The sequence below is a fragment of the Artemia sp. Qi Xiang Cuo genome, chromosome 4 (genome assembly GCF_049724085.1).
Source record: "Artemia sp. Qi Xiang Cuo chromosome 4, ASM4972408v1, whole genome shotgun sequence".
NCBI lineage: Eukaryota > Metazoa > Arthropoda > Branchiopoda > Anostraca > Artemiidae > Artemia > Artemia sp. Qi Xiang Cuo.
Genome location: NC_142797.1, coordinates 70142951 through 70162371, shown reverse-complemented (window position 1 = coordinate 70162371; position 19421 = coordinate 70142951). Strand labels below are relative to the sequence as shown.

At 33.9% G+C, this 19421-nt stretch overlaps 2 protein-coding genes across 2 annotated transcripts; one reads left to right on the top strand and one right to left on the bottom strand.

Annotated features, from left to right (window-relative positions):
- Nucleotides 1–269: 269 nt before the first annotated feature.
- Nucleotides 270–13683, top strand: LOC148953382 (brachyurin-like). The gene is made up of 6 exons (XM_089088509.1): nt 270–387; nt 2137–2290; nt 8133–8301; nt 9196–9365; nt 10653–10888; nt 13458–13683. Exons 1-6 carry the CDS (start codon nt 349–351, stop codon nt 13626–13628), a joined length of 939 nt encoding a protein of 312 aa, XP_088944635.1. The 5' UTR covers nt 270–348; the 3' UTR covers nt 13629–13683.
- Nucleotides 13684–17079: 3396 nt separating this feature from the next.
- LOC148953381 (uncharacterized) lies at nt 17080–18123 on the bottom strand. The gene has a single exon (XM_089087945.1). It carries the CDS (start codon nt 18121–18123, stop codon nt 17080–17082), a length of 1044 nt encoding a protein of 347 aa, XP_088944071.1.
- Nucleotides 18124–19421: the final 1298 nt, after the last annotated feature.

Sequence of the window (19421 nt, the reverse complement as noted above, 5' to 3'; positions counted from 1 at the left end):
CCGCTTATTTCCAATATTTTATACAGTTAGTGTGAAACAGTATTTCTTATTGTTTTAGGTTTATGTTGAGGACAAACAAGTCACACTAAATAAAAACGTTTTGTTTACTTAAAAAATAATCGAAACAGAACTATAAATTCCCTATTTTGACAGCTTACGAAAACAAACATGGCTTAAAGGTTGATCCCATATTTATTTTGTTATGGAATTAAAGATAATATTACGTCTGACTTTGAGCTGTTGGTACACAAACTAATATGTAAAGTTTTTGAAAAAACAATTGTTATCAGTTTGGAAATCAATATAAATAATTTAATTTTTTCAGCTAAAAGTAGTGATCTTTTCACAATGAAACAGTTTTCTCTACTTCTGGTTTTTGCGGCTGCCGTAAGAAAACACTTTTTAACATCTAACTATAAAAAAAGGAAAAATATATAAATTTTCTTCTACTGTAAAATTTGAATTTTTGAGTTTTTAATAGGTTCGCAATAACTGTGGCTTAAAAAAATTATAAAGGTTAAAACTTAAAGTTTGAATGTTTTGACACTCAAGTTCTGAAAACAATACTGCAAGTAACTTAATTTTAGTAAAATTAAAAAACATTTTTTATTTTAAGCAAGAGCCTGTATCATATAAAATTGAAATCATAATTTAAAAGTATTAGAGTAAATGAACGATGTTAAGTTATCGTATGTAATGGCAAAAATAGAAAGACCCTCAGAAAACTTACATTAAATGCAAAAATATGTACAATAGTGGTTGCTGATTGATTTCAGTATTGTAGCGATTAAAAAATAAAAAGCCATTAAATACTGTTTAATTCCAATAGTATCCTTAAATTACATAAAATACATAACTGTATTTATTTTACGAGAAAGTAATACTACCTTTACTCAGGGTTGCCACCCCTTAGTGATATGTCACTATTTCCAGTGATTTTTTATATTGCATAAACATAAAAATCACTAAATTGGTACATAAATCACTAGAATATTAAAGAAAATCACTAAATCAACTAGAAATCACTAAAATCTAGTGATATTTTTGTCACCGGGTGGCAACCCTGCCTCTACTGCGGCAAGTTTTTTTTTTATCACGTTTTCGAATCTAGTGCACGTACTTACGTTCTACGAAATGTTCTGTTACTGATAAAAAATGGATTTGGGTGAAAATGTTTGTCTAAATCTATATATTTTATTGAGGAAATGCTACCTAGATACACAAGTACGAAGGTAAAAAAGTTACAAACTCTTGGTTTAAGAAAAAAAATTTTAATTATTTTAGCGTTGTCAGGCACCAAAATTGTCAGATTCTATTGTCGAAAATACACAAGACGAGAACATACCTTTTTTTCCAAGTCAGGGGCTGTAAAGAGGACAATAACTGTCATAGGGGGGCCTAAAAGGCGATATTTGTGTTTAAAAATAGATTAGAAATGAACCCTTAATTCACTTTCGTGTTTTCGAGTTTTTAGAAGTTTACAAGATCTACGCCTTTCCACTTTCAAGAGAAAATTGAAAGCCTTTTCGAAAGTGTGTTGTAAAATACTTTTTCATAAGTTGCATCAGTGTTTTTTTGTACCAAAGTTCATGGCGCCATGCCAATAAAAATTTAGAACTTTATATATCACTAGCCAATTATTTAACTAGTTTTCATCATTAAAGTTGAATCAGTTGTACTTCCTTTTAAAAGAATCAACTGAGGGGCTTTTCAAGGGTGACATCCTTTGGGAGACCATTCCAAATGGAGATGCAGCGTCTTACAAAACTGTTTTTCAATTACTCTATGCGCAATCTCTCTTCTTGCTTTTTCCCCAAATTCCATCAATGTAAAATATCTATGGGTCAACCCCTCCCTCCCCATTCGAAATTTTGTTACTGGTTGGCTTGGTTTTGCGGTACTATTTCTCTTGCATAGTAATTTTTCTGTCAGGACGCATGTATTTGCCCCTGAATCAAATATCCTATGTTCACAAATCTTACTCTCTTAAACTGCAATTCATTGTGTTAATACCCACTAAAGTTACGCCCTCACTGTTTTAAAAATAATGAATAAAAACACTCTATTTTCACATCCAATAACATAGCTGCATTAAAAGAAATCAGAAACTTAAAAGAACAATTTTCTTGGTTACAGGCAATTGCTTCTCCATACCGCCCATACAGCGGTGTTGACTGGAGCAAGATCAAGTTCAGAACGCCCAAGGTACCCCCTCATACCTTGCAACTTCTTAACCGTCAAGAGCCAGAAGTAAAATACGAAATCCCATCTGACGCCAAAAGCTTCCGTGGTAAGTGTTTATTTTTTTACTTTTTATGCCAACACATATTTAATGTTAATTTTTCATATGGGATAATCAGTGTTCTGAGATTACTAACAATACACATAGTAAAGCTTTCGAACAGATTTAGGGAAAGTGTCAAAAATACTAAAACCAATCCCAAGACGGTACTCGGGATAAACTTCCCTCATCAGCCTGCTTAAATTAGAAGTTTGAAAGGGTTTAATAAACTATAATCGCATAATGAAAGTAAATTAAGATTTGTTTAAGTTCAAAACAATAAGTGGCACGACAAGCCCTACCCAAAAGAACAATAAAATGAAAGCTAGGCCTTACTAACATTATCAGTAGGACAAATGGTAACTTATCACTGGTTCAGACTCATTTCTTTGGCTCAACATTTTCAAAATTACCAAAATACAACTGATTAAAATATGTGTATTTCTATTAAAATAATGTTTTAAGTTTCTTTTCAAATTTTTTCTTTATGCGAAGCACCAGACTAATTTATAAAATATTTTTATCTTGAATGCGGTCATGAAACACTACATCTGACTAGAGGAAGCTGCAGGTAGACCCCGAAGCCGCGCCAAAAATTCGGCGGCACGCCGCCGAAAACAACACGGTGGCGCGCCGCCGAGCTTGCATCAGCGCGCTGACGCCGCCGCTGATTCTGTCGGCGGCGGCGTCACAAATACGCCGCCGGTTTTTTTTTGTCTCTTTTGGTTATCGATATCGACATCCGGGCTTCAACCGTCATCCCGGCTAATCTGTTTCTCAAAGATAAATACTGCTCGTCATGTATATCAGTTCGAAGAGAAGAAGAAATTTCTCTTGAAACAAAAATTTTACCTTCCACTTTAAAATTCTATTCATTTTTCGATTTGATTTTTCGGATGGAAAGAGCTAGGTAAAGAGGTATTAGATAGCTCATGACGTCATCATAGATAGTGTAAACGAGCTGGCTAATTAAATACCAAAGTTGCCGCAATGTAGTATTTACTTTTATTTCGTATCAGGGCAATTCGTATAGAAGGAGTTGTCGTAAAAAATTCGAATATGGCTCATTCGATTGGAAATTTGAATAGCTAGTGCCCCTTTTAATATTCGAAAGGGATTGGAAGGGAGCAAACACCCCTTCCACGCCCACCATTTCCCCAAACACATCCAATCAAAATTTTAAGACAGCTATTTTGTTCAGAGTATCTGATTACCAGTTATAAAATATGTTTTTTGAGGGGGTTATTCTCCTACAAACCGGAGGGACAGTGTTTTAATTGATGACCTGGGGGTATGGAAGAATAATGTTGGCAAACTTTTTTATTTATCATTTTTCGTTTTAAACCAGGGAACTTCATATTGATGACATCATTGTATAAACTTCGAAAGGGCTCAATCAATTAGAGAGTGGAGTAGCTTGTGCCCTTTTTAATAGTCGAAAATAATTGGAAGGCAACTAACACCCCTTCCACGCCCACAATTTCCCGAAACCCATCCAATCAAAATTTTGAGATAGCCATTTTGTTTAACGTAGTTGAAAGTTCTGGAAATTAGGTCTTAGAGGATGACAACCACCCTCACAGCCCTTAGGGTAAGGGTTGTAATTTATGCCCTGGGGGCATATACGGTGTTTATACAAAGCGCTGTCGTAGAAACTCAAAAAGGGATCATTCGACTGGAAATAGAAAAGCCTAGTGCCCTTTTTAATAATCGCAAGTGTTTGGAAGGCTTGACATTTTTATAGTAGAGATCGATGTGGGTATAATGTATAATTTTTTCGTTGTTGTTGTTGTTTAGACCAGGGCACTTCGTATCAAAGGAGTTGTCGCAGGAACTTCGAAAAGGGCTCATTCGATTGAAAATAGAAAAGGCTGATGTCCTTTTTAATAGTCGAAAGTGATTGAAGGGAAACTAATCCCCCTGCCCACGCCCCCCCTCCCATTTGCCTTTATGTTTAAAAAGTAAATGTTGCTTTAAGATTCAATAAAAATGCACTGTGTTAATGCTAATTCCCAATAAGGCATCTCAGCAGTATCCCAAGAACGACTGAGGGTATTATGTTCAAACTTTCGGGGCTTCTTCTGCTCTTAAAATTTGACCAAATCAAAATAGTGTAAGTGTATCCAAGCTATCAAATAAAGTAAACAATTTTTTTGCGAATGTTATCAACTTTTCCATTTCAGATCAACTAGAGGAGTTATGAAACTAAATTAAACACTACTATTTGAGTCCAGATTTTTAAAAGGGTCTATGTTGTTAAAAATTGCTGAAATTTTTTTTCCAGCATACAAATAGCAGGCCAAACTATAAATTCTTAAAAAAAGAAAAGATTTAAAGTATTATTTTCTTTTTCCCTGAAAAGACTATGTCAATATAAAACAAACAGAAATTAATTAAAAAAACTGTTTCCATAAAATAAGCTTTTCAAAGAAAAGTAAAGAACTTCATTAAACAAAAAAATGAGCAAAATTAAAATCAATTAATCTACCAAGCGTGAAACTACCACAAATCAGCATCAATAAATAAATAAAACCCAAAACGAATAGAAATTACAATAAATAACCGAGTTAAACTCAAAAGGAGCAGAAATCAACATAAGTTGGGCTCAAAACCCTCTTGCCTTCCCAATGCCAAAACATAATTTGCACTTTACTGAAAAAAAATACAGATGAATTTGCATTGTCAGTTTAATAAATATACACTGATATTTTTTAATCAAAATGTTAATATGATCTGATACATTAAAGCTATAAAAGTACAAACATTTCTTTTTTGTTTTAAGTAAAGTGCAAATCATGTTCTCGCCTTGGAAAGCCATAGGGGTTTTGAGCCCAACTTATGTTAATTTCTGCTCGTTAATTTCTTATGTTAATTTCTGTGAGTTTGACTCGGTTATTTATTGTAATTTCTGTTCGTTTTGGGTTTCATTTATTTATCGATGCTGATTTGTGGTAGTTTCCCGCTTGGTATATTATCTAGAGCTAGTACAGAAATATATCTATTGAAATGAATTACATTTTTTTTTGCACACTTAGCAGAGCACACTGAAGTTGAAGCAGCCTTAAACTTTGACTTGAAACGTCATAACTTGACAACTTCTTTCAGAAAAGAATTTTGGAGGGTTATTCCGTGTTGATAAGAAAAGAGGGTAAAGGTGCAGTTTAGCTCATCCTGTAGTGTAGAGCGCAGGACCCCTATGGTAAAGGTGCAAGTGTGTTCTCCCTTATAAAAACAACTTATTTCAGCAGATACAAAGAAGAAGCCCATTTGCGGCATTCTGTGGGACCCCAATGTCCAATACTAGTATCAGATCCCGCGAGTGGCAGTTTACGCTCGTAAAGTTCTGGCTGTACCGGCTACACGGCTTTTTAGTACGACAGGACTGATAGTGACTGCAAAAAGATCAATGGCTCCAGGCAGAGTGAACAAACTCACTTTTGTTACATCAATTGTAACTGAAGTGATGTAACCGCTGATTTTAAATTGTTGGTGTTGTTAAGCCATGGAATCTGACTTGTATACAATGTTTTTTCGATGATGTTATTTGTTTTTTTCACTTCCTTTTCGTATGTATTTGATGAACAAGAGATGTTTGAACTTCAAACTTTGAAAGTTATACACACATTAGCCCAAATCATTAACAAGAAGGAAATGAATAAACACGAGATTTTTTAGGAACAATGCGATGTTAAACATAAACACAACATAGGTTTCCCTGGGTCTAGTGGCTAAACATGAGAATTCTACTTGGTCTGATCGACGGTGAACATAAACACTTTCCGCACGGCCCAACAAATTCCTGTTTTGTCATATTGTTCTTGTTTGTTTTTAGCCAACTATTTAAAAATCCTTACTGAATTCGAGGTTGAACGTGCTTGGTGAATTTGAATTTTTTTTTTTTTTTTAAAAAAGAAAAAGGGGCGCCCCCCCAACAAATTTTTTACCCACGTGGCGGCGTGCCGCCGCCGATACTAAACCACACATTCGCCGCCGTCATGTGGGCGTGGCGCGGCTTCGGGGACTAGCTGCAGGGAATAATATTTTGATTTAGCCTACATTCACTTAAAATTCAAGCAAATCAAAGTTTAATCTTTTCAAAAGACTTTTGTACGCAGGCTAGTATATGACTATTTAACCGTCAGTAACTCTACAGATTTCAACTGTAAATTGCCAATTGCCAGGTTACAGAGAATGAACCTTTTATCTTGCTTGCAAACGCTTAAAAATTAAAGCAAAGTTTCTCTTCTTAAGAGGAGCTTGTTGGCTGGTCCTGTTCCTATCCAGCAAGAATTTGTGTTAAGCTGTGGAGGACAGGCACATTCGCTAGCTAACCATCATCCAAAACTTGAATAAAATTTTGTATGTGTGGAAAATCTTTTAATATACTTTTTTGCGTCAACTCAAGCGAATGTAAACATTTACTGGTCTTATTATTTTTCAAAACAGACGAATGCAGGCTTTTGTCTCAGTTGAATTTGAAGCCGAGGCTGCGGTGTTCCGCTCTAGAGAAGGAATTTGAATCAAATTCAGTATGCGTGAGAATGATTATTATATCTTTCCAAGATTTTTAGTCTGCCATTTCTTGTTAATAATATTAGTTTGGCTTTCTTCGTATTAAAAGGAATTTCAAATGGCTTAAAATTTTTGGAGACATATTTCATCAGGGTATATTCTCAGACTTGGCTCTGAATCGGTTACAAATAATTTTCTAGTGCTAGTATTTATTTACTGCTTCAAATCTTATTAAAAACAACTGCTAAAGAGTGAATAAAAAACAAATAAATGATTAATCAGTTGTTGTGTTTTTATCCACTGATGTGTTTTTATGCATTTTTATTACGTGTTTACGAGTCGGACAGACATTTGAGAGAGGGGGAGGATTCAAACCCCCTAACCCTAATATCAGGAAAATATTAGAAAAATTCTTGAAATAGGAATAAACTGCTAACGAAGGAATAAAATAGGAAGGAATAACGAAGGAATAAAGAATAAAATAAATGATTAATTAGTTGTTTCATGCCTAATTGTTGAATAAGGGGCACAAAAAATGTAGCTGGATCATAGTTTCCTGCTCTCCGAAAAAGCTGCACAAAAAATGTTGTTGGATACTTGCTTTCCATGGCTATAATAAAATAGAGCTTTAAATGATGAAGAGAACGTTTCACGGATGATGGATGACAGATTGCCAAAGTTTGTGATTGTTGGCCATCCATCTAGGGCCAAACAAAAATCAAGTCGGCCTCAAATGGGTGGAAAGTTATAAAGGAAGTTTAAAGGAAAGATTCAAAAAAAATTGAGAGTTTACGCAAGAGGACTAAAAGTAAAGCTTTGAGTAGGCTGGTGTGGAGGCGGGGGGTTAGAAGCTGTGTTTGCCTCAGATGGCTTGGTGTTCCAGTGAATTGTTCGTAGTAGTAGTAAATGCCTGAATATTTTTCAAATTCAATGGCACTTTATGTGTTAGCATGTTTAGGTTAAAACAAACGTGGTATTGTACCACACAAAACGTGGTATTGTATTTGTACCACATTAAAAATGTGGTACAAATACAATGTTTAACTGCTTTAGTATATTTTAGTAATTAATATATTAGGAATAAAACTGATTTCAATCTTAGTTATGATTTATTGTTAATTCGTTTTTTAAGCCAATCCTGTCGTTATGCTATTGAATACACGTCCAAAGCTCCTGATTGAAGTTATTAGAAATATTGTGAAATATAGTTTCAAAACCTGGAATAGATCGCAGATCATAGCTTAGATCTCTAAGGATTGAAATTGGGAAATGGATCGGGTTCACCATTAATCTACTGAAGACTATTTCTTAGACTTGTGACCAAAAACTTGAATTTCAGCTGCTTGTGGCAATGGAAACAGAGTTAACAACAGAATCGTTGGTGGCGAGGAAGCAGTCCCCAATGCATGGCCATGGCAAGTCGGTCTCTTTATTGATGGTCTTTACTTCTGCGGTGGCTCTTTGATTTCTGACACTGTTATTCTTACCGCTGCTCATTGTACTGACGAGTAAGTAATTACTATTTATGATTTTTGTACATTTCCTTAAAATTTCCCTTCTTTTAGTAATCGAGCATCACTTATTTTTTCCAGACCATCCTTTGTTTTATGTTTCCACACCTCCAACCTCTAGCTGCGGCTTTAGTGATATATATTTTTAACTACAGGTTCTAAGTTCCACAAGTTACAGGCTTCTAACTTCTATACAGTAGATAAGGGTTCTTTAGGGAAGGATTTTTTATATTGGTAAACTGAGTGATGCCATTCATTGCAATTATGAAAAAACAAATCAAAGGTAAAATTTATTTCAGACATTTTTGCTTATTCGTATATAATTATATATGAAGTGACTTTCTGAATTTCCTAATTGATAGGTAGAATTGCAATGCGCCTGAAATTTTATTGAAAACCTTGTAAAATGGAAATGAACACTGATTAATGTTCAATTAGCACCTGTCGTGTGTTATTAAAATCAAATTTGTTACTTTTTTCACTCTTGATCTTTCCCTTTTTTTCGCTCTTGAGCAATTTTGTTTGTTTTGTCAGGCAATTTATTGTGTTCAAAAATTCAACATTTATAGGAGAACTAGGCAATTTTTCTGGCGCTTTCTTTCTGTACACAACAATAACCATGTAAACTATTTTTTCTAATTTTGTCTAGTAGCAACAGTCGCGGGAGAGACAAATCTATGTGAAGATAATGACAATTAAAAGTGTTCATTAACGTAATCCACAATCCACAAATATTACCAATTACAATAATTGCTTTAGTTTTAATGCCCAGAGTTAGGGCTTTGTATGCAGTGCTAAAGATAGGGAATTTTTCTAAGTACTTCCTCAAATCCCTAACTTCCTCAAAACTCCCTAACTCCCAAAACTCAAATTTTTATAATTTGCTTTTAGTGCTTCTTTCTTCCGTGTTGTTCTTGGAGGCCATGAAATAAATAATGGTAACGAGGCTGGTCGTGTCGAAGTGCGTTCAAGTGACTTCACTCAGCACGAGAGGTACAATGCCTTCACTATTGCTAATGACATTGCTGTAATCAGACTTCCAGAGCCAATAACCTTTACTGGTAAGCTAAATAGTAGTTTTGAATTTTTCAGAGACTTTGTTTCCAATTTTCGAGTTTTTTTTTCCAATTTTGAACTTCTTATGAAACATTTTATATCCATACTTTCCGAAGTAAAAATTTGATAGCTATTAAAGCTAAGTTTCAATAATCCTATTTGTAAAAGGATTGACAAATGAAACTAAGAGAGGAAAGATAATAACAAAATGAAAAATAAAATAAAAAAAGGTGAGAAAATGAGGATTTTGTCAGCCAGTGGCGAATCTTCTTCATGTTTCGCCACTGGCTGACAAAATCCTCGTTTTTTCACCTTTTTTGATTTTATTTTTCATTTTGTTATTTTCTTTCCTCTCTTAGTTTCATTTGTCATGTATAGCCAGTGTGGTCTTAGAATGTATTTATGTAAAAGGATTCCCTTCTGTATCAATAGATAACCAATTCATTTTGAAGTTGGGTATAAATCTTTTAAAATCAGTAAGTTATCTTTCGTGTAGCTGCTAAAATCAGGCTTTTAAGGCTACCAGATGCCGTAAAGCGTGTACATAGTAAAATTAATTAATAGATAGCACTAGAAGAATAATTGGTTAAATTAATTAAAGGTTTGAAAATCATGAATAACACTTTTTTTATCTCTTTAACTCAACTTGTTCGAGCTTTTTTCTACTCTATAAACAGTTAAAAAATTTTAACTTAAAACAATAATAATGAAACAAAACTTCACAAATTTTTGTCTTAATTAATCAATTGCTTTTCGTCTGTTTACTAGACATTTTGACAAAATTTGAAATAATAATTTTGAAAAAATCTGATGATTTTGAACGCCCAATGATTGTATTCTAAATTTTTCTTCTCTTGGCATTTTCCACTAATCCATGTGTCCTCAAGTAGGACCCTTTCCCCTTGCTGTCCTCATTTTTCTCTCCTTTAAATTTTTCAACCTGGTTTTGACCCCACCTGAGAGTCAAATTATGGAATAAATGCTAATGTTGGCTAATGTTAAATTCGAAGTTGCTGCATTAACTCCTCGTTTTCCATTAACTTACCTATAAGAAAAAAATAATAGTTTTCTTATTTATTTTACATTTTAAATAGTTTTGATTTAACTTTTTTTCTGTGGCTAAATTCTTTCCTATTTAATCTCATTTTCCCATATCATATTTTTTTACTGCTATTTAATATTCCTCAATTTACCACAGAGCATAGAAATCATTTGACAATTCAAAATTTGTTATTTTTTTCAAATTCTTCTTAGTCTTTTATCATTCGTTTGAAAATTGATTTTTAACTTAGACACAATCAGCCCAGTTTGCTTGCCAAGCGCTGATGATGTTGCAAATGATTTCCTTGGTGAAATTGTCACTCCAACTGGATGGGGCCGTCCATCAGACAGCACCAACAGCATCTCCCCAGTTCTTCGCCAAGTCGATGTACCAGTTATGAGCAACGCTATTTGCGATGCTGTCTACGGCATTGTCACTGAGAAACAGATTTGCATCGACAGTGCCGGAGGAAAAGGCACCTGTAATGTAAGTAAATTTGAGTAAAAATGTACGGGCAAAAGCAGGTTGGCCAAGGGTGGATCCCTTGAGTCTAAAAATATGGAAACCTAGACCTGTTTATATTAGGCAGCCATTTTTACTTGTGATTTGCTTAATGATTCTGGTGCAATGATATCTTTGACTCCCATCTACAGCTCTGGCAAAATAGAGATGTTCGGTTGTGTGTGTGCGTTTTCATTTATTTTTTAGTCGGCTCGGAGGTGGAGGACTTACTACAATTTATAGATCGATTTCTTAGAGAAAGGCTTGCGATAAAAATGTTCTCTTTTGCAAACGACAAACAATTTTTACGAAGAACACAAATTGGAACATGTCCTTCAATAATCCAATAAGGAACTATTAATAAAAACATAGTTTTTAGCTGAAAATATATGCAATAAATTTGGATCTAGTAAATCACAAAATAAATAAAAATGTCATGATAATTTATATTAAACATAGTGCTACTAGCCTACTACCAGAAACTTACAGCAGCACTAAGATGCCTGGGGCTAACACAGCTGCACAAGCTCCTCCTCCACGTCAATTTATTCAGAGCTTCACTCTTTAACCCTCCCATGAGATTACGATTTTCTTTATATCCTTAACTTTGACCTGTTCTTAGCCCACTCGGGGACGACCTGCCTCTTATTTGGCTCCAAGTGGCTGCCCAAAAAAAAGTAATCTTTAGCAATCTGTCATCCTTTATCCGCGAAATGTGCCCTAGTTAATTCAATCATAGTTTTATCATAGCCCTAGATGGTGGGTAGGCACACATTTTTCGAATTTCAAAAATATTTTTGCAATTTTCAATGAATCGGAATCATAAACGATGTTTTTTTTTCTTAAGTTTGTTGGATTTAAAACATGTACGAGAAGTAAATATTTCCATATGACATTTTCAAATTCAAATGTTTTTATTTTAAGTATGTCTGTATTCACGGTAACCTTGTATCCACGCTGCAAGTTGAGCTGAGCTTTGGTAGATTACTAAAGTTAAAAGAAATGAACTATTACAAGTTTAAGCATTAATCATTTCATATACATACATTTATATTTGATAGGGGCTAGTGAGAGGCCATCTAGAAAAGCTAGGCCTAGACTTAGTGAAAGGCTTACGATAAAGAATGCCCTCTTTTGAAAACGAAAAACAGTTTTTTTTTTATGAAGAACACAAATTGGGACAGGTCCTTAAATAATCCAATTTATTAGTAAAAAAATACTATTAATATTATAAAAATACTATTATAAATATATATTATAAAATATATTATAAATACTACAAATATATTATAAAATATATTATAAATACTATTATAAATAATATTAATAAAGAAACTATTAATAAAAAAATAGTTCGTAGCTGAAAAATGTATGCAATAAATCTTAAGATCTATCATCCTTGGCAATTTATCATTTCATATACATACATGTATATTTGACAGGGGCTAGTGAGGGGCCAGCTAGAAAAGCTAAGCCTAGACAAGTATAAAATAATATGCAGAAATGTGAAAGCAACAACTATCCCAAAGATTAATATACTTCTATAGATAACATAAAAGACTTGGTCATTACTAGCTGCTGTTAGAAGATAAGCCAACAATAGATCTAGATCAAAATACAAACATAATTATTGTAATTTTGTACAAACTAATGAATAAAAAACTAAAAAAACTCAACCATGCTCTTAAAACTTGTTAAATACTAAATAAGAATTAAGAAAAATGTTTCAGCAATGAAACAAGAAAAAACAACTCATCCTTGCACAAGGTCACAAGAAGCTAACACAGGAGCACAAAGCTAGTCAGTTTCTTGGCTATTTTATACCTCAGCAAAGGGCACTCCTTGAGTGTATTGTGATAAACAGTCTTGAACCGTAATTCCTAGAGTTCTAGCTTTCAAAACAGTGTTGAAAAAATTGAAAGTTCTAGCTTTTCCAGAAGGTCCAATAAACCCTTGGCACAATAAAAGGAGAACAAAAATAATTATGAATGTGAACAATTTAGCAGAGCAAAAAACAAAAAAGAATAGCAATAAAAGCAGAACATAAAGTAGAAATATATTTGTAAATAAAAGAATATATGTTTAGATTGTGGATAACCAAGCACAATAGGTAATATTTTAAATTTAATAATGCTTTAGTTCAACAACAGTGAATACACCTCTTAGTAAAACCAAAGGTACTGAAACTAAAAGACAAATACTATTCAGTGAAGCTTGAGAGGGAAAGAATAATCTGAAAAGTACTTTAAAAAATACAAAAAAACTTCGATTCAAGCAATGCACCTCCTTCTTTTCATAAGGCTGTATGTTGTTTAGATGGGGCCCATAGGTCTGTCATAAAGTTACCCGTCATAAAATTATTTTAGATTAAACAATTTGGAATTCTAAGATTTTTTTACAAGTGAGGATGAAAATGGGAGCCTCTAAAAGTTTATTTTTTTAATTTAATTTCTACTCTGCGTTTCAGTAGTAGGAAACCAGTTTCTTCTATATTTAGTAAAGTCTTCTGTCCAAAATATTGTGTTAAACAATCATCATATGTTTTATCTTTTAGGGTGACTCAGGTGGACCCTTGAATCACCTTAATGCCGATGGAACCTACAAGACCTTGGGTATCACCTCTTTTGGTGCTGCAGCAGGTTGCGAAGAAGGATACCCAGATGCTTTCACCCGTGTAACCTCCTATCTTGATTGGATCGCCACAAGCGCCAAAGTTCTGAGCTAAACTGTTTCATTTTGTTAGATTTTCTTTATGTTATAATATAATCTTCAGTATCAAAGTTGTTTTAGATGCTTTAATGAGAGAGAAAATACAGATAGCTCGGTCGCACATTGGGTTAACGGAAATTTTGACTGCGCACAAAAGCTCTTTAAACTGAACGCTCCAATTATTGTTTAAACTAATTGTCATATTGTTTACTATATAACATTAGTCGTCAATGCCTTAATCTTATTAAATAAAAAAAGAACTTTTTTCAAATGAAAGCAAAAATGTGAATTCTAAGACTTATAACTAACAGAAATTATCCTGTATGCGAAAGGAGCTGCTCCTCAAACCCCCTTTTTACGCTAAAAGTTTACTAGTGCTTTACTGAAAGCATTTTTTGGTGTGACAAATATAGCCAGTTGGTAGTTGAAGGTGCATTATTTTCCAATTGCCTATCAAAATTTGGAACAGATAATTTTATTGTTAAAAACAGGTTAGAGGTGCTGAAGAAATTACTTTTTATTTCATTCCCATTTTCTTCATAATGGAACATTGGCTTCTGAAGCAATGGGGAAATAAGTCAAACTTAAGGGGAAACCGCGGGGTCAGCCCCCATCTTAAATAGGACAGTTTTCTTGGTTCCATCTTCCAATGTCGCTCTTTACATTCATCAGAAAAAATTATTTCTTTTTATTTTCATCTATAATACCACACCCATAGTTATCCTAAACATGAGGGGGTATCCGCTCAATTAAGTCACATTTTTTATATTAGAAATTAACTTTTGCATAACCATGATTTGAGATAAAGAGTACATTTAGTGTATTTTCTTTTTAAAATAAAGTAAGATTTCCTAAATAATATATATATGTATGTATATATATATAAGTAGTGATCTATATAAAGGTTTCAGGGGATATTTCAGGGGTAATTTACTCCATATACACCATATACAGTGCAACATCACGGGTGATTGCGTAATAAGCCTTACCAAGGACCGTCACCTATTACTAGGAGCGATAAATGAGTTACCAGACGGGTTTCTGAGGCAACACCCATTTTTACGAGGCCAATCAGAGAGAGCAGAGGGTACTCAATACATGATAACTTGATTAGTAATTGGTTTCAAATATAAGGAGTGATTTTCATTGTACTTCATATTAGAAAGAGAATTGAATTTAGAGACAAAATAGTTTATTTGAGAAGATATTAGTAAAGAAAATGAGAGGCACATTTACAATGTTAGGGCTTGATGGTGGAGAAGGTAGCAGCAATGATACAAGGGTGAGAGTACCAAATATGGCTGTTGAAATTACACGAGGATGTAGACTAAGCCTTGAATGGGACGATATACATGCTAGATACGTGATATCATTGAGCAAATTTAAATTGGAGTAGCAATTATGCTTTGCTGCGAAACTGAACATTTTGCATATAAAAAGACTTCAAGCTGCATTAGATGCACTAGTGAAATATATTGAGAAAAATAAACTGAATCAGTGATTATAATTGTTGTAATTTTACTCAATAAAATTGTTTCAAAATCGAAGATATTTTTATTTCTATAGTAGGTTAGCGTATATTTTTTTTAGAGTAAAAAAAAGAATCCTGGTTAGTCTGAAGTTGGTTGTGAGAGTGTTAGGACTCTAAAAAATGGATAGATTTGAGAAGGAGCGAATCATGGGCAATCTTGTGTTTAGGGAAAAACAAATGATTCTAGATGATGATTTTCTGGAGTTATCTATTCAAAGGAAGATATTTTCTCAGGGAATGCTTACCTATTTAATGAAAACTGATTCTCTGCCATTAGACTATTGCATGAAGCTTATATGTCGTGGTCCAAAGGCATTTACATGATTTATTGACATATTAATCACGACAGGACAAAATGATATTGTGGATTTGCTTTTAAACACGCACACTAGCTTAGAAATTTAAGACTTTTTTCGCGAGAAGGATGCTGTTCAAGGATGATTTACTCCTCTCTCTCTACCCCATTCAATTCGTTGATTGTAGCTCAGTTTCATTTTGGCGGTGAGAGTGTCAACACATGAAAAATGTTCTATACATGTCCGCTATGCATGTATACACTGGGCAGTTGGTCATCATGTGAGAATTGTACAATGATTGATTAGTATGATGAAAAGTGCAGATTATACAACCCGTGTAAATTACATAGAGGATATGCTGCACAAATTAAAGGTTGTAATTCCTGTCTTGAAGGGATGTGTGACTCTCATCCAAGACGGCACCTATGCTCTAATTGCCACTATGATAAATGTAATAAGTGGGAGAATACGTATCCTGGTGTGATTGGAAAGAATCCTAAACGTGAGTTTAGTTTATTGCTAAGAGATTGGTATCGTCGTGGCTTTAGATTGTTCTGGGAGGAAGAGCCAGGTCTACGATTCAACTGTTGGAACAACAAAAGAATTTGGTTTCTACGTCATCGTTGTGAAGGCAATAGCTACTCTGATTATAATCCCACTGATTTTTATTTGGCTGTTACGGAATGTGATTCGCCACTTGAGGACACTGTATGTGATATTGGTTCAAATAAGCAAATTGAAACATGCGAATTTTACAAAATGAATGAGAATAGTATCATTGACTATAGAAAGAGATATGATAAGAGTGAAGTTACACTCTACTGTAGCAAATGTGACCCTGACATTGCTGCACATAAGGATCAGTATACTGTGAATTCAGATAATCTACCTGCATTAGTTATTCTCGACAAATACCTATACGTAGTAGAAGGTGAAATCTAAAGAGTAGAAAAGTTGTTTTTATCATGTATATACATTATTTTTATTGATATTCAATTTCACATACATTTTTAGAACATTTTATTCGTAGGGCACTAAAATCAATATTAAACAAACTTGAAAGTATATTTTCCACTAGAAAGTCGTTCAACCCAGAAAAATCAACGTAAATGTTTAGAAACGGCTTGTAGGTATAGCCACGACATATGTACATGAAAAAGAGTAGTGCATGAAAGCCGCATGTCTTAGTCGTTAAATCCTGTACTCTCCTTTGATTTTGAATAATAGTTTACCCACTGCTCTCAAGAAAGTTGCTGATGTATGGAGTGTAGAATTTATATGATAGGCCAAGAGAATCAAAAAATTCAATATTCTGCGCTGTTTGAAAGATGCATAGCCAATGAACTGTCTTCAAAGTTGATGGACTGCTATTAACAATGATTAGTGTATTGTTAACACTTGGAATTTGTTCAATGAAGTCCGATGGTATGCAATAGGACTTGTACTGAGACATATATAAATCCATATTAAATACGCTGATTATTTGGTTTGTGTTCATGGTGCTAGGTCTAGTAGAATACTGTCGTCGGGTGTGATTTCCCAATAGGTTTCAAATTGACTCAATGATATTAGCATGATACTCTCAGTCAAAGCATTGGCAAATTCGCACTCTAAACGTACATTCCTCGTTCGTACTATGCTCATATCCTGGGTAGCAGACAGGTGCAATTACCAGGTGTCAATATCCAATCATTTGCTGCTTCGTTATAAAAGGTCTTGAAAGGTTCAAAAACAGACCTGTCTAGGGGCTGCATTTTGTGACTGGTGTGGGGATGAAATGTTAATAAATGTATCTCAAAAGATTTTGCCAAAGTGATCACTGGTATGGTCACATGACTCTCGTGGTTGTCCATCAGAAGAATCACTGGTGTAGCAGCAGTTGGCTTGACGTGCTTAATAAAGCGTTTCATAAACTCCATGAATAAATTTTCATTGAACCTCCCTGACTGATTTGCTGCTCCAATAGTACCTGGTGGTGCACCTATCAGCATAAAGTCTTTAAAATTGACCCTGGGAAATATTAACATAGGTGGAATGCTTATATCAGATGCATTTATGGCGGCTATCATCGTAATATTAGCGCCTCTTTCACCAGACGTAATACTTGCAATTTGTTTTACCACCTTAGGGGACAATATCTTGGGTGGTGTGTGAACCGTTGACAAACCCTTCTGATCCAACATTCCAAATATCAGAGGGCTGAAAACATCGCGGTTCAGAACATTCTTGTAATTATTAAAGACAAGCTTCACAGTTTCTTTGTTGAAAGTTGTCGACCTGGCCAGACTAGTTGGCTCTGGTTTTCTTAGTGAGAGTTCTTTGGAGAATTTTTCTTTGAAATCCATTAACCATTGTTTACCAGCCATTTTATTCTCATTCCATGATGGGGGATAATTTTTAGCATTGGCGATCGCATACTGGTAAGCTAACAGCCTGACAATTTTCAAAGAAAGACCATACTGCATCATGGCTGCTTCCTTGACATAACTCACAAGTAATTTTTCTTCTTCATGACTGAAAACCTGTTTTACATTAAGGTTTCGTTCATAAGCGATTTTGTTTTCACCAGCTGAACGAAACCTTTTCAAATGAAATATCAGTAAGGGCTTTTTCAAGTTGAAATGTCTCGCAGCTTCAGCAAAACTCATTTCTTTCCCCAAAATTTGTTGGACAGCTCTCTGCATGTCTTACTTGTTGAAGGTAGGTCGTGTTTTTCCTTTTTAACTCCTCGGCATATTCCCTAAAATGAATAGGGTAAAATGAATCATGAAATGATTCATTTCATGAATCATTGAAATGAATCCTGAAATGAATCATGTAGAGACATTTGAGTGAATAAAAGTAATAAATTGGTATTAAAACACCTACACTTCTTCGATTCAAATTTTTTGATTTACCCCTTCCGGCTTTCTTATAGAGATTTCTCTGCGTCTTAGCTAAATATCCTTGCCGATTTGTTGCAAGGTTATCTAGTCTACTCAAAAAAAAGGAGAAAGGGAAATTGGGATGCATTCCAAACCTAAATGAAGCCAATTCAAAATTATTTTGAAGACCGAAAGCAGTAGTTATAGCGTGTTTTTAAGATCCAATAGAAAATTACTGCAAGTTGATGAACCATCAGTCGTGCTTCAGCAAACCATTATAAAATTATTACTATTAAGTTATACCATTGTCATAAATCTATAACCAATATAAACATTGCTGGTGAAAAATTCCCCTTCGAAAAAACACATTGTGAGTTGACTTGCTGATGAATTAAATAGCCTAGGATAAGAAAAATCCAAAAAAAGGACGAACAAAACCTGCAAGTTTCTCAATTTAAGTCTCAGGGAATATAAATCATGTAAATGATGCTAAATAATCGATAGTTTTTATTTAATTACTAACACTTTTTTTCTATCGTATAATAATATATTGTACCATTGACCGGTCAAAGGTACAATATTTATTGCGGTCAAAGGTACAACATACCCGCCATTATTTATAAAATATTTTCATTCAGTTATAGGTTATGAATTTCAGATTGAAATACTATGCTATTTATTTACTCCAAAGATGTAACTGTAATATAAAACAGTGAAAAGTAAATCAAAATTAATATAAAAGAGAGTCTAATAAAAAATATGAAAATACTTACTTTTAGAGATGGAAAGGGATACAAATTTCTTGAAAAATCTGCAATTACGTGTTGACTTTCATAATACATATCAGGGCTTTCTAGTACAGATGTATGCAACGGCAAGTTTAACTGCGAATATATGTGCAGGATGGCAGCGCAAGACAAGGTGGTCAAAGGTACATGCAGTTCAGAGGTACAACACTTTCCCTATATATTTTAACAAGGGATTACAACAATTCACAAACCTTAAAAACTAAAACCAAAAGTTTAAAGCTTAGTAGAAACTGGTTTTAGAAGTCGGACAAGCTGTAATAATCAAATATCTTAGAATCAGTATGAAAAGAGATTTAATTGTGTAAAGAG

What these genes read in the sequence shown, in the direction of transcription:
- LOC148953382 (XM_089088509.1), top strand. Translation starts at nt 349, where the DNA reads ATGAAACAGTTTTCTCTACTTCTGGTTTTTGCGGCTGCC. An exon ending in TGACGCCAAAAGCTTCCGTG is followed by an intron (nt 2,291 to 8,132) that starts GTAAGTGTTTAT and finishes CTTGAATTTCAG; the next exon opens with CTGCTTGTGGCAATGGAAAC. An exon ending in AGAGCCAATAACCTTTACTG is followed by an intron (nt 9,366 to 10,652) that starts GTAAGCTAAATA and finishes TTTTTAACTTAG; the next exon opens with ACACAATCAGCCCAGTTTGC.
- LOC148953381 (XM_089087945.1), bottom strand. Translation starts at nt 18,123, where the DNA reads ATGCAGAGAGCTGTCCAACAAATTTTGGGGAAAGAAATGAGTTTTGCT.